A 23,321-nucleotide genomic window follows, 5' to 3' on the forward strand; every position below is an offset into this window, starting at 1 on the left:
AAAAACAACAAAAACTGACAGCTGACTCTGGGGTTTACGACATGTGCAAGGATGGGGCAGGCGTGGGACAGGGCAGGCGAGGGGACACGGCAGGTCCGGGACAGAGCAGGTGTGGGGAGCTGCTTGGGTACAAGTGACCTGCGAGCAGGCTCTGGGGTAGGCCGCTTGCTTCTCTGCCTGTCGCTCTTGCTTCTGGGTCCTCCCTGTAGCAGGAGGTGGGGGACAGTATCGTCCCTGGGCTGGAGGCACTGGGTGGTGTGACGTCACCCCAGAGCGGGTGAGGGCCATAAAAAGGGAGAAGGAATTGGGAGCAGCTGGGCCCCAGCACACAGCGCCAGCGCCCCTCCTGTGCTACGTGTACACGGGATGGCCTATTTTATAGGGCGCTCTCGGACCCTGCATCACTGAACGGCTTGAATAAAATAACTCTTCTCTCTTTGAGGAGCAAACCTCCGGAAAGGTCCCTGCTTTGCTTTCTTGCCTAGGTCTCCCCCTGGTGGCAGCATGTCTGCATCGCACCGTGCCGGTCTTGGGGGTCAAATGGGATTTTCCAGCCCAGGAAGGGAGACCCCCGGGCTGGGCACCCGGGGGTGGCAGGGAGCCCCCTCCCCGCACCAAACACCACCACTGGAGAAATGAGGCCAAGGCGACAAACGCCGGCATGTTGCCACATGACAGAAGAATGATTTATTAGAACAAATTCCATGACAAATCATATAAAATAACCATTTTCTGAAAGACATCCATAAGACCACCTGAGGACAAAATGCACGGAGGTGCCTCCAAGAAGCCAGACAAATAAGTTACCAATCCCAAGGCGAAGGCTGGAGGGGGGAGCATGAATTTGTGAATAAAAGAACTGTGCGGCGATGACCGCGGTGGGTGCTGATGGGAGTGTGGTGGACGGACGGCCACTGCTCGCTTCCGGGGGACAGGCTGTGGGCAGCTGTGCGGAGCGCGCGGGGCGGGGTACCAGGACCGGCACCCCCTCCGTGTGCACACAGCAGGCTCGCGGACGGGGCCGGCCACGGACCCCACTGCCACTCACACACGTACACACCGGGGAGGGGGCACAGGGCCGGGGCGTGGGGCTCCACATCAGCTAAATGTAAACACGGACACACGCGTCACCCACCGCGGCCCCAGACCCGCGCCCGCTGTGATCCCGGCCCCCGCAGTCGGTCCTGCCCCGCGATCGATATTAGCGCAGGTGCCAGGCAGGGTGGGGGCGCCCCAGCCCCACCCGCCGCAGCCAGTGGGCTCTTTGGCTTCGAGGCTGCGAAAACATCAGCCCCCGGGAGGGGGCTGGGCTCTGCTCGCCTGGCACGTTCCCAGCTGAAAGAATCCTGAGAAATAAAACTGTTCCTGGGGGGCTGCCCCTACCCCCCCCCCACAGGACCTGGAGCACAGAGGCCCGGGAGGCACCCAATTAATGCCCACAGGGTCCGCAGGACAGCGGGGAGGGGAGCGGGGGGAGGGGACGTTGGTCACTTTGGTTAATCGCTCCTCTCCATCTGGCCCAGAACCACCGGAAGCCGGGTGCCGGGCCCCGCCTCCCTCCCTGGACGTGCCCGCGTCGGGGGCTGAGCCTGGGCTGGGCTGTGTGAGCGCAGGCGTGCCTGACGAGCGCCCGGCCCACGCGCTCAGTGAGTTTGGCAGTTGTGTTGGCACCAAAGGCTCGAAGCAGTGGGGTTCCTGCCACAAATGTTTCCACAGGCTGCATGCCCGCCCCGGGCCACCGGACTCTGGGGCGGCTGGGAGCTGCCACCGCCCCGCCCAGCCCACACTCGGCCGCCTCAAGTCCCGGGGCGTCACGAGGCGTCTCCCCACCGCCCTGCTCTGTGTTTGGCACTGAAAGACTGCATGGCCCAGTCCTCTCCCCCAACCTGGTCCCAGCCGGCACACAGGAACAGGGCGGGTACGCACGTGTCCCCCAGCCCGTGAGGCAGAGCGGGACCCTCCGGGCCGGGGCGGCTGCTGCAACGGTACAAACTACTCCTCCCTTGAAGGCTAACGACAAAACAACAGCGATGGAGAGGCGGCGGGCACACGCCCGGACACTGGCCCTTGGCATCGGCCACAGCGGGAGCTGGGCCAGGAGGCCAGCGGGGCGGGGGGGGCGCTGGGAGCTGAGGAGGGGGCCTGGGCACCCACGGGGTTATGGCACGTGTGGGGGTCTTTGTGGTGAACTGTCCAGGCCCAGGGTGTGGGGAGGCTGCCCAGCCCCAACACCTAGATCAGGAACTGCTCCGTGTCGGGGAGGAAGGAGGGGTCCGGGAGGCCGGGGGTCCCGCAGTTTGCCCGCTGCGGAAAACTCCTCGCCGGCAGGGCCGACGGGGGTGAGGACGGACTCTGGGAGGCCGGCCGGCCTCTCCCGAGCTGGGCTGAGCCCGCAGAACCCCGGTTTCCGGTCAGCAGGTCCAGGTTCCCACTGGGGTCCACGATGGCGTTGATGACTGGGGGGGTGGGGAGGGTCAGGCCGGCCGGAGGGTCCTGCCCTGCCTCCCGTGCCCAGCCGGGGGCCTCCCGGCCGGTTAGCTGTGGGTGTGGGCCAGGCTCCACCAAGGCCCCCGACAGTCCTCCCAGCACCCCGCATGGCCAGAGGCGCCAGTGCAGCGCCCCCGGGTCTGGGCCACACCTACCTTCCAGCTGCTTCTGTACCCGCCTCAGTTCCTTCAGGATGGAGCTGATTTCCTGGGGGCGGGCGGGAAAGAGGCCGCTGAAGCAGGACCCCAACGCTCGCCTCTCCCTGGGGTCCCGGGCTCCGGCAGCTCCCCCCGGTCTCCCTGCAGCCAAGCGGGCCGGGGGCGCAGAGGGGCCCCTCACCTTGTTGGACGTCTTCAGGATGGGCACCTCGTTCTCCGCGTTGATCCTGGCCTCCAGGTCTTCCCAGGCTCGCCCCGTGCTCTGAAAGAGGATCCTGCACCCCGAGGGGCGGGGGTGGGAACAGACAGAGGACACTGACCAAGAGACCCAGGCGTGGCACCAGCCACGGGGAGGTCCATGCCAGCCCCTCCTGCGCACACGGGGAAACTGAGGCCTGGAGCAGGACCTGGGCAGGCCGGTCCCAGCGTCCTGTCTCTGGGCCTAATGTGGGGAAGGCTGGGAGGAAGGAGGGTGCAGGGAGGGAGGGGCGGGTCATCCTGGGGGCTCTGGCCCTCCCAGGCCCAGGGTCTGGTTGCCAAACCGCACGCGCGCGCCTGTGTGCGTGTGTGCACACGTGGCACAGTCCCGGCACACGCCTGTACCCGTGTCAGGGCCTCCGGCTGGGTGTCCGCTAGGCAGCGGTGGCTCCCCGGCCCGTCCCAGGGGCTCTCACTGGCCAGCGGCACGCGGGCCGACTCACTTCATCTTCTCAGCGAGGTGCTCCGTGTTCTCGCGGATGGCCTGGGACAGCTGCGACACGGGGTTCAGCATCAGGTTATCGAAGATCACCTGCGAGGACCTGGCATCAGCCCGGCGCCTGGACGCCCCAGGAAGCCCTGAGCCCTCCACGCCCTGACGCGGCCCAGAGCCCAGAGCGAGCTCTCCGAGGGGAGGGGCGCCTGCCTCCTCGCGGTTCCGAGGCCGCGTCTTGCCGGCCAGGGCGTCCTCGCAGCGGTCGTTCATGTTCTGGTCCAGGTCCTGAGAGCGCAGGGAGCTGGGCGGCACCTTCTGGAAGCTGAGGCTGGCCTCGGGGATGCGCTGCACCAGCTGCAGGGGGGGGGGGGCAGGGGCGTGGCCCATGGGGCGGGCAGTGGACAGAGCAGACGCCGCCCGGCCGCTCAGGGTCCCTGGGCACCCCGCCCTCGTGGAGCAGGTGCCGGGCCCGCACTCTCAGGGTGGCTGGTGGGGGGCGGTGCTGGGCACGGGGCACGGCCCCGGGGAGGGCTCACAGCCACGGCCCCCCACCTGGGCGTGCGAGGGGCTGCCGAGGGCAGGCTCACCTCCTCGCGGGCGGAGATGGTGGAGGCGGGGGTGCCGGGCGCACTGGCGCGAGAGGGGCTGTGGGCAGGCCCCGGGCGGCCCGGCGAGTCGCCGTCTCCGGCCACATCGTGGATCTCGCGGGCCAGGGTGGCCACGTCCTTCACCAGCGTCTGGCTCAGCCTGCAGCGGCAGGAGGGAAGACAGGTCCTGCGGGGTCCTCCTGGGCCCGGTCTCAGTGCAGGGAAGTGTGGGGACAGGAGCCAGACGGGACACGACGTCACCCCCGCCACAGGCAGAAACCCCCCTCCCCCCCGCCCAGGTGGGGTGGGAGTCCCTCCCAGGAGGCAGCCACTGGGTCAGGAGCAGGGCCAGGGGTACACAGCCTCCAGCCTGGCCCAAACTACACCCAACCAGCCACCAGCAGCAGTGCCAGGGGGACTCCCACTGGGCGCCTCAGTGCCCAAACCCCTGAAGATGGGGGGGCTGGGGCGGGGCCCTGGGAGGAGGGATGGGCAGATACACCCACAGGCTCCTGGCCACCAGGGCCACATGAGCCCCGCTCCACAGGCAGGGAGACAGAGGCAGAGTCACTGACAAGGGTCAGGGACAAGCAGGCCCAGAGGCCAGGGACTCTCCACAGGGCAGGGAGGCCAAGCCTGCAGCCCCAGAGACAGCCCAGACCTCCGTCCCCTCCGCCCTGCCGATGGTAACACACACTTCCCTGAGAGGCTCCCGGGCCACCCAGGAAAGGACACAGGCCAGCTGGGGAGCAGCTCCCTGCCGCAGACTGCCCGAGGAGCCCCAGAGCCGGAGCCGAAAGCCTCCGTCGCCCGCCCTCGGAGCACCTCAGCCCCACGGCCGGCGCGCTCTGCGCTACTCCAGCCCTTGGCCAGGCTCGGGGCAGGGGGACGGGCTCCGGCCTCTGGCTCCCTCAGCCCTCGACGCCTGCTGTCACTCCAGGGACGGGACCCCAGGACCCACCAAGGACCAAGGACCAAGGACCAGGTCTCCGCACACAGCTGTCCCAGCTCTGCGCAGGGCGCCCCCCAGCCGGCCCTCGTACCCGTCCACTCTTGGCGGCAACTACAGCCCCTCCCGACAGGTGCTGGGCACAGCTGGAGAAATTTCCCTGGCTGGCCTCTGCCTCCCACCAAGGGCTGCCCCAGACCCCATCAAGATAGGGGTCCCCGACTTGGTCCCACCCTTCCGACATCAAAAACACAGAAGGACCCCCTTTGAACTGCTGGTGACCTGTGCCCCTGCCCCCAGCCAGCCCCGCCCTCCGCTCCCTCTGTCCTCCGCACCCTGCAGGCTGGTGTGTTCAAGCTCGCCCACTCGGGAAGCCCCCTGGGGCCCCCACTTCCCCTTCCTGTCTCCTTCCACCTCCGCCCCCTTCCCCTCAGCCAGGTGCGGCGCCCCCTCCAGAACCCCACACCCTGTCTCCTTGGCCGGCCCCTCGGCCCCCTCCCAAGCATCACTGCACAGGCAGCTTCCCTCCAAAGACCCTCCAGGTGTCCCGAGAGCCCTGCCCCAGCCCTCTTCTCTTCATGCTCTCCACGCCCTCACACCGCCCACAGCCTCGGTCACCATCTTCATGCTGGTGACGCCCACACCTCCATCCCCCACGTGGGCCACTGTCCTAGGAGCCACTGCCCCCGCTCACCTCCCTCCAGGTGCCTCACCGGCTCAAGCTCAGCATCCTTGGCACCAAAACTCACCAGTCACCAGCCCCAGCCGTTCACCTCCTGCCCTCTCCACAAGCCCTGCAAAGCCAAGCCATCACAGCACCGACCACTACTCAGCGAAAGACCACTCTCTTTCCCTGCCACCTCTGCACCATCCTTTTCAGCGCCTGACCTAGAGGCGATCCTTCCACTGAATGACTGCACGAAGGAACTCATCTTCAATAAAAATCTTGGTGAAGACCTTCCTGTACCAGAGGTTCCCCCACCCGTCTGGGCAGATCTGCATCCATCCAGCCAGCCACCCACTACCCACGCAACTGCCCGCCCATCTAACCATTCATCACGCACCCAACCGTCCATCATCCATCCACCCAACCGTCCATCATCTATCTATCCACCCGACAATCATCCCTCCATCCACCCATCTATCCACCCCCCTGACAAGCATTTCTCGAGCCCTTTTAGGAACTAACCCCCAGCCCAGTCCCAAGGGGAGGCACCCTGTGGATCAGCAGCTTTGCCGTCACCTGGCAATCTCGGCGATCTCGGCTGTCTGCACAATGAAACCGTAAGGGTCGGGCTCTTCTTCCTCGTCGTCTGTGTCCCGGAGGCCAGGGGCCCGGGGTCGGGCCCGGCCAGAGCTGCCAGCCCGTGGGGTCTGCGTGGCTGTTGAGGCGTGGGGGCGGGCGTGTTTGGGGGAGCCGTGGTGGGAGCCATACTCCTCCTCGGACGTGGATGTGCAATCCGAGCCCTGCTGCCGGCGACGCACGTCTCGGGTGAGTGAATTGGTTCCAAAAGCAAGAACAGAACAGAGCGGCCGTCAGCACCTGCGGCAGCCCTGAGGCCCCTCCAGGCAAGGGCCCGGTGCTGCAGGATGAGCTGTGCTGCAGCTGGCACCCCCGCACTCAGACGCCCTTTGGCTGAAGAGCCAGCAGCTGCTGGGCTCCGGGGACTGCAAGGTCACTGCCAGCCCAGGAGCACGTGCACAGACGGGTAGCCTGGCGTGCCCGTGGGCCCTTGGGCGGTGGCTGGTTGGCAGTGGCAGGGGCCACTTTCTGGGGGAGGGGTCTGTGCCCATCAGGCAGAACCAGCGCCCTTGGTTAGGGTTAGGGTGAGGGATCTGGGAATTGGTGCCCGCAGACACGCCGGGTGGGGGTGAACCACTGCACGTGGATCAGCCACGGCCCTGGCCTGGACCGTACGTGTGGCCGCACAGCCCGTGGTCAGAACCCAGCTCAGCCGCCGCAGCCCCTCCCTGCACCTGCTCGCCCACCCCTGCACTGAGCCCCTGTGGCGGCCGCAAACGTGCACAGTACAAGGAAGGGTGGGGCAGCAGGTTCCCACCAAGCAGGTGTGGCCCTCACCCCTTGGCCATGGGGCAGATGCCACCTTGGCCCCCTGAAGACCTGGCAGGCAGGGAGGGGCCCGAACTCCAAGGCCGTGGGTGCGGGAGGGGTCGGGGGTTGGGGCAGGTATGGAAGCAGCAGCACGGGGCTGGACCAGCAGCGCTGACACCTCAAACCAATTCATTCAGAGGATGGGTCAGTCCCCACGCAGGGCGAGCCTGGCTGCAGGGATGCCCACATCCACCCCGGCAGGAGCCGGCTCCGGTGCCACGGCAGCCGTCCCTCCCTTATGCACACACGGGGTCCGCAACTCCAGGGACGGGCAGACCCAGCCCCCTGTCTGCAGTCACCCAGGCCTGCTTGCGAGTCAGGGGCAGTCCCTCCAGGCTGGAGATGGTCGGGGTTTTCTGCGTTCACACCAGGACCGCCTGGGGGCTGCAGGAGGCCCGCCACCCGTGCACAGCCGGGTGCACGTGTATGTGTGTGTGTCAAGGGGAGAAACACCCGCCGACGGGAAAAGGGGCTCCTCCAGGGCCAGCACTGGGGGCCCCGTAGCTGGTGCAAGGCCGACGCACAGAGACCTGCAGACGCACTGCGCGTGCCGACCGGACCCAGGGCCACCCTCCCGCTCCCCACACTCACTGGGTGAGGAGTACCGGGCGCTGCCCGGGCGGGCCCTGCTGAAGGGCTGGCGGGGGGGCGTGGTGGCGCTGGCGGCCTTCCTGGCCGTGGCCCGAGCCTCGGCCACGGCGGGCTTGCGGCCGGCGCAGTACAGCTCGACGCTGCGGCCGGAGAAGCCGGCGCGGGTGGGGGCCGCCTCCGAGTCGCTGGGCCCTGTGAAGGAGCCGGCCCGCTTCCGGGGCATCGCCAGGATGTCCAGGCGTGACAGCTTCTTGGCCTGCTCGGCAGCCGGCTGCCCCGCCGGCTCGGGATTGGCCGGGGGCCCCCGTTCGCCATCTGCGGCCTCTGTGTCCGAGGCATCCCCCAGCCGGGCCCGCCTCAGCCGGGAGGCCCGCGTGGGCCGTGGGGCGGACAAGCTGTTGGAGCGGGTCAGCGCCTGCTGCACCTTCTGGAGGCCGGCTGAGCCGCGGCTCTGTTCTTCCCGGGCAGCAGGGGACGGCGGTGGGGCCGTGGGTTTCCGGCGAGGCCCCCGCCGCCCTGCCCCCACGGCCCCGGAGGTCTCGTGGTCAGAAGTGACCGTGTCCACACCGGGCAGGTGGGCAAGGCTGGAGCCTCGTTCCTCATCGGGCCAGTCCAGGGACCCTCGGGGCCCGTGGCCGCGCCGTGTGGCCAGGCGCCTTGCCGGCTCCCCGCGGCCCGCGTCCGCTGGGCCCGGTGGGCGACGCTGCTTCTCCGAGAGGCGCTCGCGGGCGCTGCTCAGGCCGACACCCCCCACGTCCTGCGCAGCCGGCGGGGACGGCAGCTTCTCCTTCTGCAGCCCCGAGGGCTGCGGGCTGGGCCCGTTCTTGCCGCTGAGGAGACTGACGGTGCTGGCCGTGTCCACGTCGGAGTCCCCGGACAGGGAGTCCTCTGGCGGCCCAGGGACGCCGCCCAGCTCACCCTCCGGCTCCTCCACGGACTTGGAGAGCAGTCTGGCCTCCAGGGCGGCCAGCGCCGTCTCTGTCTCCTTCAGGATCAGGTGGGTGTCCTGAGGGTGCAGGTCCATGCGTGAGGCCCGGGCCGCGGCCAGGTCCTGCAGGAGGGGGTGGGTGCTAATGTACGGCAGCTGGCCAGGAGCTGCGGGGCCGCTGGCCGGCTCCTTGGTGAAGCTCTCCTGCCGGACGAACGCCGGGGCCTCCTTGGTGGGGGCTGGGGCGGGGCCCTCAGGCTCCGGGGACTGCCCTGTCCGCAGCTGGATGACCATCCTCCCACTGGTGCTGACGTACACGCTGTCCCGTGTCGGGGGGCTGGGCTGCGCTGCCCGCCCCGGGCCCTCCACCTGCCCTGGAGCCACAGTCGCTTTCCTGGGGAAGGCCGCCTCCCCGTTCTGGTCCCCAGCGAAGGAAGAGGTGGGGGCCGGCTCCCCAGGGGCCCTCGGTGAGCGCCGGCCCCTCGTCCACTCCGGTCCCTCCTGGGGGCTCCCGCGTCTTTCTTCCTGCAGGCCCCCGCCTGGCTCAGGGCCCCGGCCTCCGTCCGACCCACTGGCGTCACTGAGGCTGTCGGGCTCCAGGTCTTCCTGTCCCAAGAGGAGGCCGGCCTGCTCGCTGCCCAGCTCCGGTGGCCCCGGCCCGCTCCTCCTGGTGGCCTCGGGGCCGGCGGGGCTGTCCGCCCTGTCGCTGGGCAGCTGTGGGAGCAGCCGTCGCTGGCGCACAGGCAGGGCCCCCTCCAGCTCTCTGGCTCTGCGCCCGGGGCCGTCGTCTGGAAGACAAGGGGGCTGGTTCGAGTGAGTGCCGCCCGCGGGCCCACACGAGGAGCTGGCCCTCCCCCGGGCACAGTGACGTGCGCTCGCGTCTGCCTAGTTGGTGGCCTCAGGCTACCCCCTCCCTGCTGCGGCACCGGAACCACTTACCTGACAGGCCCGGGTCCGAGTAGCTGTCGGCCAGACTGGCCCAGCGGGACACCCACTTCTGACCCCCGGGGGAGCCCGGTACTGGGAGGCCCTACGGAGAGGAGGGCAGGAGCGTGTCCGCGGCAGGGAGAGACAGGAGCCCCACGGGGAGGTGCTGGGGGCAGGAGGGGGCGAGGCAGCCCGCCCCAATACCTGCCCCCCAACAGAAGCAGCCAGAGGATCCCCATGGCCTCACCTGGCTTGCGTAACTACCCACGTCTCAGCCTGGCTCAGTGGCTTGGAGGTCAGCGGTCCCCGCCCCCCCGAGACTCAGCCAAGCCCCGCCCGTGGGCACATATACGCAGGCACTCGTGACCCTCTGCACAGGTGGGCGCCAGGGCCCGGAGCGCACAGCTCAGGCAGGACCAGAGCCTTCGAGTGCAAACAGGACGCAGTGACCGGGGCCCCGGCCCAGATGCTGTCCTCTGCCCGCCCAGTCCCTCCCCAGGGACGTGTCTGGGCTCAGTCCCACACACCTGGAGCTCCACCGGGGGGGTTCCGCCCCCGCCCACTGGCCGGGAGGCAAACTCCTGCAGCAAGGCCATCCGCTGGGCCACTCCGTCACCAGGCTCGTCTCTGTCCCCTCTGATAACTGGACGGAAGGTGGCTGAGGACGCTCTGGAGAGTTCAGGGGACTCCCGTACCCCAAAGACCTGCCGGGAGGGACAGCCGGGCAGCAGGTCAGAGCCTGCGCCCAAGGCCGGCCTCCTGGGCTCCGGCTGCAGCACGCCTACCTGGTCGATCATCCGGCGGGCCTCCTCCACCTCCCGGTCCTGCACCTCCGTGTCGATGGTGTAGGTCCCCGCGTCACTGAGGCTGTCGTCCTCCTCCTGCTTGCGTGCCTTTGTCACTTGGGGGTCAGCGGGGGGTGGCGGCGGTGGCGAGGGGGCCGCGGGGCTGGCCCCGCGGGGTAGCGGGGGGGCGGGCGGCGTCGGGGGCGTCTTCTCTGGGCCTGACCGGGCAGCCGGGGAGCCGTCCCGCAGGCACTGGGCCATGAAGTCCTGGGCCAGGCGGGAGCGGCGTCCCATGCTGCCGAAAGGGCGAGCCGGGGCCCGGGCGGCAGGCGAGGGGCCGCCCAGCCGCTCCTCTGCCTTCTCCCGCTTGAGCGAGCCGGCCCGCTGCGGCCCCGAGCTGCCGCCCGCCCCCCGGGCCGAGGCCGGGGTGGGGGCGGCCGGGCGGTCCCTGTCGGCCGGCCCGGGGCCGCGGCGCCTGTCGGGCCTGGGGTCCCCGGGCGGCGTGTGCGTGAAGGACTGGGAACGCTTCTTGCGGGGCGTGTCCTCGTCGAAGAACTCGATGACGAACGCCTGCTGGCTGTGCAGCAGCTCCTGGGGGTCCCGCCTGAGCTGCCTCTGTAGCCGCACCTGCTCCCCGCCGGCCTCCGAGGGGACCCCAGCTGCCCCGGCCGCCTGGGCCATGGGGTCCTCCGAGTCGCTCTGTGTGCCGTCCTCGTGCTTGTGGCCTGGAGGAGGCAGGGGCCCGACGCATGAGGCCGAGGGAAAGGAAACGCGCGGGGGTCGACACAAAACCACCGCCGTCGTGTGGTCGGGGACACACTGCCCCACCGTGGACCCAGCCCACATGGCCCAGAGAAGCAACAGGACCACGCCGGACGGCCCCCGACAGGGCAGGCAGCTCTCGGGCAACGTAAACGGACCCGGGAGACGAGGCCACCGGGGCGAGGGCAGGCGGCCGTGCACTCACCCTTCAGGGTGCGCGTGTGCACCGGCAGGTCGCTCTTGGTGCTGTGCCGGTCATCGGCGGGGCCGGCCCGGTGCAGCAGGCTGGGGTCGCTCTGCACCAGCCAGTCGGCCACCTTGGTCTCCGCAGAGACCACTTCGATGGCTGTGGGCTCCTTGCCAGGGGGCCGGCGCTGGCGCAGGGAGAACTTGGTGACGTGGTCCTTGATCTTGACCTTGCCGGGGCTGCAGTCGTCAAACTCGATGGTGAAGCAGGCGTGGCTCTGCACCACGGGGGCCACCCCGCCCCCGCCCGCCTCCGCATCCCTGGTGGGCGCCTCGTGTGCCGGCACCTCTGTGGCCCGCGATGGGGGGACCTCCTTGCTGGGGATCTCGAAGTAGCTGGGCTCCCGCCGGAACGAGTAGCCCTGCGGCTCCGCGGGGGCCCGGAAGGCGGCCGTCGTCCCCACGAGGTCTCTGTCCCGCTGAGCCAGCTCCTTGGGCCGCTCTGTGGGGGAACACGTGCTCAGGCCAGGTACGTGCTCACGGTGGCACCCTCGCCCCACCCACCTCTGCGAGGGCCACGGGCGCCGTGTCTCCCGCCCACGGCCCCGCCGAGGGCACCTCCAGAGCAGGCTGCCCTCCAGGACTTACCCGTGTCGGGCTCCTCCTGGCGCCGCTCCTCGGGCAGGCTGCTACCATCGTCCTCACCCCACCAGGAGGGCTGCCCGTACAGGGGTGTGCGGTAGGCCGCCGCCTCTGCAGAGGAAGAGTTGGACCCTGGGTCCCTGTGGCCCCAACACAGACGGAGGCGGAGACCCGGAGCTGGGGAAGATGCTGGGGTCTGCAGGGGGCCCCAGCACCACCTCCCAGCTCGGATCTGCAGCTGCCCAGAACCTTGGCCAGCCACCCTGAGGCCCACTTCTGCAACCCTGGTGGGTGACAACGGCAGTGACAACCTCCCCATGGGGTGGCTGCTCCGGGGAGCCTCGTCCCTGGGGTCGCACTGCCCTCAGCACTGCGGTCCTGGGGCAGGCAATCCCTTAAGCCCGACCTGGGCCCTCTGCCCCTAGGGCCTGCCCGACAGAGGGGCGGGAGGACAGCAGCGAGCCCCACCCAGGGCTGGCCTCTCCCCCAGGGGCTGTAAATGGTTCGGGTCACTGATAGGTGACCTGGGGCTGAGAGCCTCAGCCCTCTGACTGAACCTCGTGGGGCAGGAGGCTGTCTCCACAGGGGTGCAGGAGTGCACGGTGAGTGTGGCTACAGGGGTGCAGGAGTGCAGGCACACATGCTGGGGGGCTGTGCGGGGAGGGGAACATGTGTACGTCAGGGGGCAGGGGCGAAAGGTCAGCTCCTGGGTGAGGTGGACCAAGGCCTGTGTGCACACCCCTGCCCCTCCCGCACCCCTCTGCACACCATCCTACCTGGCCCCGGTCTCCGGTCCCCCCTCTCTGGCCTGGGGTTCACGGCCTCGCAGTAAGGCGCCTGCTCCGGCACAGCCTCGCCCGTCTTGGGCACCGGGCTCTTGACGCTCACCTGCAGCTGGCTGGTATACTTCTCGTGCTGTGGGCAGCGGCCGGGGTGAGGGGTGCCCTCGGGAGGACGCCCCCGCCCAGGGCACCTGTGTGGCCTCTCCTCTGCCCCACAGTGGCATGAGGTCCCCCTCACGACCCTCGCGGAGCAGACAGCCTAAGACCTGCCCGTGTCACGAGGCTCGAAGCGGGGGGGCCGCACCCAAGGCTGGGGGCATCCTCAGGTCCACAAGCTTCCAGGAGGGAGCGGACGGCAACCGTCAGAGGGGAGACTGCCGCCCACAGGCCCTCCAGAGAGGGGGTGGGACAGCCCTCGGGAGCAGCGGGAGGTGGGGAGCCGCAGCCTGTCCGCGCGTGCGCGTGTGCGTGCCGGGCCCCACCTGGCTGAGCTCGGCGGTCATCGGCCCTGCCCCTCACTGGCTGTGTGACTCTAGGCAGGCCACCCACGCTCCCTGTGCTGCCCATGGTTACTCTGGAAAATGGGACTAAGCCTCCCCCCCAACCCCCCGCCAAGGGGCTCCTGGGTGAGGCTCTGGGCAGGGTCCCCCGAGTCTGCTCCATGACACCCGCACAACTGAGCAAGGGGAAAGGAGAGGCTCCACCTGCCGTGACCGACACTGGGACCTTCGAGCCCCAGCTGAAGGAAGGGTGCTCGAGGGTGCCCCTCATCCAGGACCTCCCACGAGGCTGTCCCCGAAGGCTGCCTCCCTGCTAGCCTCCGGCCTGCTCCTGGCCACCTCCACCCATGGTAGCCAGATCAGGGTCCTCCGGGTACCCAAGATGCTGGGTGGGCCCGGGCCCTCCCTCCTGCTGGGCAAAGCAGCCACCTCTGGGGCTCCAGCCACACCCGCAGTCTGTGAACGCATCAGCCAGGGGTGGGGCGGGGCGGGGCGCAGGACTATCTTCCCCACCGGGCCGACAGGGCCATCCGGCAGGGCAGGCCAAGCCAGGCTGACGCACAGCGGCCCAGAGGCCTGGGGGAGATGGGCAGTGGGAAGCGGAGGGCTGTGGGGACACAGGGATGCAGGGGCCCCAGGCCAAGCACCGTCACTGACCCTGAGCGCCTCCTCAGGGACGCGGTGCTGCACCCGCTCCAGCACGTACATGTTGGAATGTGACAGCGCGTTAAGGAGAGCAGGATGCAGGAGGGCGGCGGGGCCCTCGGACCCAGGCGTGGTGGATGAAGAGGGAAGGCGGGCTGGGGGGAGCGCTGGTGCAGATGCCTGCAAACTTCCCCCGACGCGTGTGCACTGGCCCTGCGTCCACACTGCAGGGACAGCCCGCAGGCCATGTTGTCCCCGGTCAGGGGACAGGACAGAGGCTGCTCCAGGCCACCGCACACACGTGCCCTAGGTCTGCGGGGATGCTCTCCACCCCACTTTCAGCCCAGGAGCCCAGCAGGGCCCCAGAGGCCAGGCCACATGCATCCAGCTCCAGCTCCCGTCCCAGACCACCCCTCAGCCCCCGGCCTCCTGAGGCTTCAGGGGTGGGGAGGGCCTGAGCCAGCCGCTGGGTCCACACCCGCCAGCGGCTGTGCCCAGGCGAATGCGGACGGAGGAGAGGATGCGTTCCTGCCACACGTACGGGTCCCCGGCTGCCCAGGGCGGAGGCATGGCCCCCACTCACCCACGTCCCGAGCACAGAAAGCCATGCCTGGGCAGCCCCCAGAAACACCAGGACTCCGGGTCCCGGGAAAGTCTTCCCATTCCTCGGGCTCTGTGTGAGCTCAGCCCCGAGGGTGGGCAGAAGGTGTCCCTGGCTGGGGCCTTGGCTGGAGGGCAGGCAGCGGCAGGGGCTGGAGTTCAGGGCGGAGCCTAGCCCGGGCTTCACCCTCCTGTCTCTAACCCCCTGAGGCCCCCACCCACTTCCAGCATAACAGGGCGACTGAGGCCCTGGGGACAGAGGGGGAGGCCAGGAGGGGTGGGCGCCCCGGAAGGATATCGTAGCCGAATCGGATGACATCGTTGAGCTTCAGCGTGACGTATTTCTGGTCCGGGATGCGCACGTCATTCACGAACGTCTGCGGAGGAGGCGGGGGGCGGAGATGAGCCGGGGCAGGCGGGCCGGCGACTCTGGAGGCCCCAGAAGCGGAGCACCGGGCCCTCCTGTGCTGCTGTGGGCCCGGCACGGGTGCACCAGCCTCACACCCCAACGGGACCGCAGGACAGATGGCCGAGGGGGCCGAGGCGCCAGACCCCACCCAGCACCCAGGGACCCTGACACAGCCCCTCAAGCACAGAACCCACGGACACCCCCGTGAGACGGCCCCTTCTCTCATCCACACAGAGCTTCGTGCCGGCCCCAGCCCCCGAAGAGCCCAGGAGCGGCGAGGCACACCTACATGGTGGCCCCGGGGCAAGGTCGGTCAGACGGGGTGCCGAGGGAGGAGGGGCTGAGGGGGCAGAGACCCCAGCAGAGCCTGAGACCCTCGGCTGCGGGCACTCTGAGGGGGACCGGGGGGGTGGCACCCAGCACTTGCTGGTGTGCTCACATGGCCGAGGCAGAGCCAGCCTGAGGCTGCTCTGGGACCCCAGCTCAGGACGCAGGGCGTCAGACTTCACAGGCTGGGAGAGAGGGGGAAGGGCCCTCCTGAGCTGGTATAACGGGGTGGAGGCTGGTTGTTTGTTTTCTTACTGAAACAGCCTCCCAGGCCAGGAGACCAAACACAGAAAGAACAAGGCACCCAGACAGGTGTTGGACCCTGGAGAGAGCCCCGCCCTGTCCCTCCCGCCCTGCCTCCACCTGAACCCCTCTCTGCTCCTGCAGCCAGGAACTTCCTCTTGGTCACCTCCTTGTCCCTGCTGCCCCCAACTCACAGAAGAGCTCACATATACCCCTTAGGACAGGGTACCCCAGCACAGCCCCATCCGTCACAGGAGCCCCATCTCCCAGCCTGCAGGAGGTCCCATTGCCTCCCCTGCCCACCAGAGGGCCCACTTCCCTCCTCACCCAGCAGGCAGCCCCACCTCCCAGAGGCCCTCCCAGAGGCCCTACCCAGCCAAGGAGGCCACCAGAGCAGGAGGTCCTGGTGGGAGCCAGGTGGGGACAAAGCAGAGGCGTGGGGCAGTGATGAGGGGGCAGACCCAGGGTGAGGATGGAGCTGGGGCAGTGCCAGCACTGAGGGAGGGGTCATGAGCGGGGGTGAGGTCGTCACAGGGGGAGGGCCATGGAGGGGGTGGAGCCATGGGGGGCCCAGCTGGAGTGGGGAACCAATGCAGAGGGGTGTGGCCATGAGGGGGTGGCGCCAGCACCATGGGAGGGGTCATGGAGGGGTGGGGCCAACACAGGGGGCGGGTCCTGGAGAGGGGCAGGGGGAGGGCCACAATATGGGGTGGAGCCAGGGCGTGGGTGGAACTGGGCTGGGAAGAGGGGTGGGGCCAGCACAAAGGCCCTGCACTCACCCCGTTGAGGCTGCCCAGGTCCTTGACCCAGTGCTCGTCCCTGTCTCGGTCGTAGTTGATGACAGCGTGCTGCTTGTCCACACTGCGGGACTGGGGGGGACACACAAACCCTCGGGTGGCCGACCGGGCCAGGCGGCCCAGGAGGTAGCGGCACCCCGCAGGAGGCTCCAACCCTCCCCCACCCGACCACAATACCACCACCAGGCCCCTGGCCGCGCAGCCCATGAGGTCCCACCCGCGCCTCCACACCTCAAGCGTGTGTGCCCCAGAAGGCCCACCCAGGCCTGCCCCAGCCTGCCTCGCGGGCCCCTCCAGTTGAGACCAGCCCTCCACAGCACCAGGAGGCCAGTGCCCCCCCTGCCATCCCAGCCACTGCTCCTGGGTCAGCGTGGGAGGGGCTGGGAATGCTCGGAAGATCTGGGACACGCTGTTCACTCCCAAGGGCAGGCCAGGCTGGACGGGGGCGGCAGGATCAAAGGGCTGTGGATGCTCGGGGGAGCCCTCCCCCCACCAGCCTGGCCCACAGCGCACACCTCTCGGAGTGACGGACACGCGCACACACGCGTGACGTGCCTCAGACCCCACTGCCTTCTGCTCGCACGCACAGGGCTCACACCCTGAGCACACCCTGCCACCCAGATGCCACACGCACGTGAACACATGCAGGTAGCTCTGCCCCGAGCACTTCCAGCTCTGCCCTGGCCACCAGCCGACCCAGGAGCCCTCCCCAAGGACAGTCACCCAGCTCCCTCACACAGTCCTGCTGGAGGGCCACAGCCCCTCCACTCCAGCGACAGAGGCAGGGACAGGCCACAGGGTCACACCCTGCTGCGTCAGGCACCGCCAGCACGAGCCGCTCTGCCCAGCCAGGGGCGGGCAGTCTTGACACAGCGCATCGCCACCGCCCAGCCCACTGCCCACACCTCACTGCTAGAGGCCCCGTGTGTCTGGGTGGCAGCTGCATCCCTCCCCCACCATCTGAGGAGCCTAGGCCTGCGGCAGGACCGGCCAACCGTGGGGTGCTGGGGCCCAGCCCTGGGCAGATGACAGTACCTGCCCGGCAGGGCAACCACGAGACACCCGGGACCCCCACTTCCAGAGCACGTCACGGGAACGACGAGACCCACACACTGGCTCCCCACCGCCTGGGACAGGATGGCCCGGCCCTTGGGAGGGTGACCCAGCACCTGAGTCCCTGCATCACCACCCTCCACCACCTTCTCAGTTCTCACAGGTGGGTGCCCAGACCCTCCCCCAGCCAGCGGCCGCCTCCACAGAGCCACTTTCTCTCTGATTCTCTCCACCTACCCAGCACCCCGCACCATCCAGAAACGGCCAGTTTCCGGGGGGTGGGCCCAATACCCTCCCCCGAGGACTGGAGCTCCCAGGCCTGGGCCTCCCTCACCCAGAGACAGGAGCGCACAGCAGGGTGGGGTGGGGTGGACATGAGCTCTGGCCGAGGTGCCAGGGCAGGACCTGGCAAGGGGACTGCAGCAGGCAGGCCTGTGAGGGCTCCAGCCTCTCCTGGGCTCAGAGGCCTGAGGTGGCTGGCTTAATGCACGATGCTGCCGCAGGAGCAGGGGCCCGGCAGGGGCTTGCAGGCCCACACCTCGTGCTGCCACGGACCCTGGGTCCTCCAGAAGGGAGCAGGGGTGCAGGGGGGGCTTCAAGGGGGGCGCAGAGTCTGCGGGGCCAGCCCGGAGCCGTCTGCCCCAGCACCACCCCGTGAGCCAGGGGAAGCACGGGCCTCCCTCCCCGGGAAGTCCCCAGGGCTGATCCTGGCGGGGCTCCAGTGCCAACTCACCTGCCTCCCAAAGCAACGGGTCTCTGGCGAGGTGAGTCTGACCTTGAGACCCCCTGCCCCGCGCCCCCGGCCTCATCTCTTTCCCCGTCCCGAATTCCTCAAAGTCGGCACCCACAGCTAGACAGCTCCGGGCCACCCTGGCCGCAGCCTGTGCTCCGGACGTGGGCACCACCTCCTCCACTGGACTCTCCCGCTGGTCCCCGAGCCAGCCCTTCCCACTGTCTTGGCCCAGGCGGGGTGGGGGCAGGGCACGCTGGGGGGGCCCACACGGCCTCCTCTGGGCCTCAGTCTCCCGGCTGCAGGTGCTGGCAGAGCTTCCCCAGGCCTCAGGCCCCGGGCCCCGGGCGGCCTAGACAAGGATCAGCAGCTGTCCCAGGGGCCTGCGTGCTTGGGCTCGCCCCACCTCAGGCCAGGGAGCTGCCCCTCTGGGTGGCCCCGTGGGTCAGGCATTCCTTAGAGTCCAGCCTGGCAGCTGGGAGGCCTGGGGCTCACTGAGGGGCTGGGGGCTCCCGTCCTCCTGCGCCCCCTCCGTGCCCAGCCACCTGCCCACCTCAGCCCTGCCCAACACCTGGATGCCACTGGGGCCGGACTCTGCCCTCCACGTGGCCGGGTATTGGGCTCCCGGCGGCTGCACACCGGGATGTGGCGGGACGGGGGCTCTGCTCGGCCTGAGGCAGACATGGTGGCCGACCGCAGGAGGGCGCTCTGTGCCTCAGGCTTGGCCACTACCTTGGCCAAGGTGTAGCCCCTAGAGGGGCTTCTGGGCTGACCTTTCCGGCCTGAACACCTTCCCACCCTCTCCAAGTTTCAGACCTCCAACTCAAGCCCAGCCTGGCCAAACCCAATTCCTCCTCCCTGCCCGCCTGGCCCTTCAGCCTCCCTGGGGAAGGCCACCGACCAAGCCCCCACCCCGCTGCTCTGGCCACACCCCCTCAGCCCCAGGCAGCGGCACCCCTCAATCTGACCCCCACCTGCATCCCCACAGCCCTCCCCAGCCCTCCCTCTCGCCGCTCTGCCCCAGCCTGCCTGCTGGCCAGACACTTTGCCCCTGCAGGTGCCATGCCCTCTCCTGGGCCATGCTCTCCCGGTGCCCACCTTCTCTTTCCCAGCAAGACCCCCCCCTCCCTCCCTTCCCCCCCCCCCCCCCCCCCCGCTCAGCCCCAGGCTCCCCGACGCTTGTACCCAGAGCCTCGGCTGCCCCACCCCCTCCCCAGACTGCCAAGAGCCAGGAGCCCTGGGTCCCGCAGCCAGAGCCCGCCCGCCCGCCCTCCCTCCCTCCCTCCCTCCCTCCCTCCCTCCCTCCCGGCCCAAGCCCAGGTGCCCAGAGGCTGGAAGCCCACGCCAGAGTGGGAGGTGGCCCCTTGGCCCAGGCAGGACTCAAGACTTAGAAGGACACAAAGCAGGCCACGTGGCAAGTGGAGCGGATGGGGCGCAGACGCGTAAAATAGCTTTAAGAGGCTCCAAACACGGAGTTTTGGAAAAGGACCTGATTGTCTGTAGTCACTTTAAAGTGGAATAAAGATGTGCTTCCAAAATTTGGGTCTGACGCCCTCCAGGAGTGAACGCTCCGCCCAGCATCTGGCAGCGGCCCAAACCCCAGGCTCTGGGCACACCCTCCTGCCAGCTCACACCCAGCGCCACCCCAGCAGGGCCACAGCGCCCATGACCTGTGTGTGTGCAGGGGGATCCCGAGCTGGGTCTCTCAGGCCGTGGTTTCCGGGTAAGGATGTGTGCAGATGAATCCCAGCTGTCACCCCTCCCACGTGGCAAGCCAGACGAAGGCAGAGAAGACACCTTGCCACAAACACACACAGGCTCTCTCTCACACACACACAGACATGTACATCCACACACATGCGCACACAGGCACCTGTGCGCATACGTGTTTGCGTGTGCACATGTGTGCACAGACGTGCGCCGACGCACAGGTGCTCGCCCGCGCACATCCACACACGCACACACACACACGCCCTGCGCCAGCGCCCAGGGACGTAGGGGCAGGAGCCACAGCAGGCAGACCTGGGCCCATGTCCCTGCTCACGTCCTCACTGGCCCAGCTTGTGCCAGTCTCGCCCTGGGGGCCAGGACCCCTGGCGAGTGGGCGGCTCGGTGGGAGAGCGTGGCGGCACGAGGCCAGGCTGGCGACTCTGCCTCTGGGACACAGCACCCCCCACCTCCGAGATCCACACGTGGGCGCTCCTGCCTGGGTTGTGGTGCAGCCTCCTGGACGGCCCCTGTTCCCTAGCCGCGTCTCCTCGCGCCGCACTGCCTCACCCTCCCGCCGGGCAGAGGTCCCCGCCTCCGCCAGCCCCCCTGCCAGCACCGCCCCTCCCACTCCCCAGCTCTCAGCACAACGTCGCCATGTCCAGTCGGCCCCAGAGCCCCCCCATCCCAAACCCGGTGCCACCTTTGGGTTTGGCTCCCGGGGGTTCACCTGGCTCCTGCTTATGTGTTTGTGGGCGGCCCAGCCCTGGAATGGAGACCCCAGGCTCCAGCGTGGGGCCGGTGACCATCGAGTGACAAATGTGGGAATGGACGCAAGGACACACAGAGGGCAGGCCAGGGTGCTCCGGGAGCACGGGGCAGGGAGAGGGTGGGGATGGGGCGGGCGTGGATGATCTCGGAAAGCCAGGCAGGTGGGGAGAGGCTGTGGCCCCCAGGAGGCCTAGTGGCCAGGGGTACCTATCCCTGCACCCGGGGATGCCTGAGGCATGAGGGAGGGAGAGGGAAGGTCGGGGTTTGCCCCTGAACACCTGGCGGGGTCGGAGAAGGGGGTTTGTTCAGCACCAGGCTCGGGCTGCCTCTGGGATGCCCAGGAGCTGATGACGCACGAGACTGGGGACAGCACGGTGACAGACACCATTTGCATCACGTGAGCAGAGGTGGAAACCGAGGCTGTGGGTATGGACAGGACCTCCAGGGAGGGGTCACGTACACCCAGAGCCCAGGCCAAGTGGGAAAGCTGCAGGGGCCGCCAGGCAGGCGCCAAGAGGCCCGGGAGCCTGGAGCTGCCATCCTAGGGAGAAGCTGTGGGGGGCTGGGGGGGACGGCGTGTGCAGTGGCCAACCGGGCAGTGGCGTGGGGACTGAGGCCGTGGTGTACAGGTGAGGAACTCCCTAGCAGGGGCTCCACAGAAGAGTACGGGGTGAAGGGGGCTGGCAGGACAGCACAGCAAGAGGATGGGCGTCCTGAGCAAGGGGCAGGTGGGCTGGAGGGGGGAGGTGTTGGGAGGGGGCGGCATTCCCACACCTACTCTACAGCTACGTGACCTCCCTGAGCCTCAGTTTCCCCGTGTGGTGGAGACACGGCCACGCTGTCCAGAACAGCCTGAGGCAGAAACGCAGGTGCACCCAGGCCAGGGCCAGCCCAGCATGGAGGGCTGAGGATCCCCCCTCCCTCCACCCTGCTCAGGGCACCACACTGATCGGCCCAGAAACTAGGAACTGGACCCCAAACTCACACTGCGCACCCTGCCCACCCCCTGGGAAGAGAAGCAGGCAGGGTGAGGGCCTGGTGCAGGGCACAGAGCTGGCAGGCGGGGGAGGAGCAAGCACGCTGGGCCCCCAGCGCTCACAGGCTCCCATCAAGCCTCCCATCAAGCGCTGAGGCCCTCCCAGCCACCCCGGCGGAAGGGCAGGGCCATCGACAAGCCGCACAGTCACAGCAGGGAACACACAACTCCCCGCCAGGGGTCAGGGCCAAATGTGGTGACCCCTGTGGCTCTCTCACCAACGGACAGACGACAGAGGTCATGTCACGTGACCCCATCACGGAGCCACCGGCCACATCAAGACCCCCGCATCAGCCACCCCAGGAGGCCGGCGGAGGGGGGGCAACCTACGGCCTCTGCTTGCTTTACATGGCCTGAGAACAGTCTTTATACCTTACGTGGTCAAAAAAAAAAAAGACGGTCAAAAAAAAAAGACTCTTTCAGGACAGGTGAAAAGGATATGAAATTGATATATCAACAGACACAAAGTTTGACTGGCTCGCCCGTTTGTCTCCCCAACAATAGCAAAGCTGAGTGGCTGTGATGGAGGCGTGTGGCCGGCAAGGCCTCAAATGTATACCCAGCCCTTTACAGGAAACATTCACCCAGCCCTGCACAGACCCACCGACTTCCAAAGGCCAGAAGCAAAGACAAAAAGGGAGACTGCTCTAGATCAAAGATACTGAAAAGACCGAACAAGCAAGGGTGGGTCCTGCTGCGTCTGGAGTCAGGCAAATGAGAGGACGTCTGGGGGAAGTCAGGGTGTCTGGACATGGACAGGCCTTGCATTTGCTGCCCAAGTGGACATGCACATGGTTGGGACCCCCGGCTGCAGCCCAAACCCCACGCATCCCAGGGAGTGAGTGGGCGGCAGCAGCCAGGGCTGCGCATGGAACAGGGGAGGGTTCTCACCCTGCACCCAAGTGGGCCGCTTGGCTGGACCGGGCAGTGCAGCCCACCTAGGACACCTCCTGAGAGTCCCACAGTGGGAGCATGGAGCTTGGAGGGCTTGGGGACAGGGACCCAGGTGCCACGCTGGGGAGGGGTCAGGGCTGCAGGGAACCCGACTCCATCACCCCACGAGGGTGGGGAACCCCTGTGGGCCCTACAGGGTCAAGTCCCCCGCCCCCTCCCCTCCTCATTCCTAGGAGCCGGACCCGTGCACCCCATGGAAGCCAAGGTTGGCTCAACTCAAACTCAGGGCCAGAGAGAAATGGCCGAGTGCCTGGTGTCCCGGCTCTTAGGGCCCTGCCAGCTTCTCGAGCCTGAGAAAGGCCCCCAGCCCCCAGCCCAGGGCACTAGCCTTCCACTGGACAGCTCTGATGGTCAGAGCTGACGCCCCCAGGCCAGGACAGTACCGGGTGGTCACCGATTCACGGCCCTGTTGGGGCCCCCGGACAAGGATGCGGACGGGTCTGCTTTCAGGCTCCTTCCCAAGGTGGGCCCCGACACCTTCAGAATCCGGTAGCACCTTCCCATCAGAAGCGGTCCGATACGCAGAGGCAGGGACCCTCACCCACGAGCGCACACACCCGCCCGAGGCCCCCGAGCCCCGCTGTGGGTCCCCAGGGTCCCCGCCCCAGCCCCGTGCCCGCGCTCACCTGCAGCACGAGCTCACACTCATCTCGCCCCACGAAGATGAGCTCTCGCGGGAGCCGGAGACGAGTGCCGCTGCCGCTCACCAGGAACCAGGAGGTGGCGCTCATCTTGGCACTGGCGAGGCCTGTCCAGCCCTGGGGGGTGAGGGGTCATCAGAGCAGGGCTCCTCTGCCTGGGCCCGGGCCCCTGGACACCCCAAAGACCGGCACAGATCCTGCCCCAATGAGGTTCGAGCACCTTCATGGCACCACCGCGGTGGCCGCTTCCAGCAATGCTGGGCTCCAGGCCAGCCCCTCACCGAGTGTGCCCGTCCCCTGTGGACCCTTCCCAGGCT

At 68.4% G+C, this 23,321-nt stretch overlaps 1 protein-coding gene across 2 annotated transcripts; it reads right to left on the reverse strand.

Moving 5' to 3' along the window:
- Positions 1-2,232: 2,232 nt before the first annotated feature.
- Positions 2,233-23,094, reverse strand: CEP170B (centrosomal protein 170B). Of its 2 annotated transcripts, none has more exons than XM_065872197.1 (18): positions 22,990-23,094; positions 16,095-16,184; positions 14,635-14,713; positions 13,749-13,807; positions 12,586-12,724; positions 11,816-11,920; positions 11,187-11,669; positions 10,220-10,944; positions 9,962-10,138; positions 9,447-9,537; positions 7,580-9,295; positions 6,119-6,257; positions 3,927-4,086; positions 3,550-3,693; positions 3,347-3,435; positions 2,827-2,920; positions 2,643-2,694; positions 2,233-2,456 (listed from the first exon to the last, which is right to left on the reverse strand). In XM_065872197.1, the coding sequence occupies exons 1-18, from the start codon at positions 23,092-23,094 to the stop codon at positions 2,233-2,235; spliced, it is 4,671 nt and encodes a 1,556-aa protein (XP_065728269.1). The 2 variants fall into 2 exon arrangements, with proteins under 2 accessions (XP_065728269.1, XP_065728268.1); XM_065872196.1 differs by having other exon boundaries at positions 6,119-6,362.
- Between the last annotated feature and the right edge of the window lie 227 nt (positions 23,095-23,321).

This window comes from Phocoena phocoena, chromosome 2, assembly GCF_963924675.1.
Source record: "Phocoena phocoena chromosome 2, mPhoPho1.1, whole genome shotgun sequence".
NCBI lineage: Eukaryota > Metazoa > Chordata > Mammalia > Artiodactyla > Phocoenidae > Phocoena > Phocoena phocoena.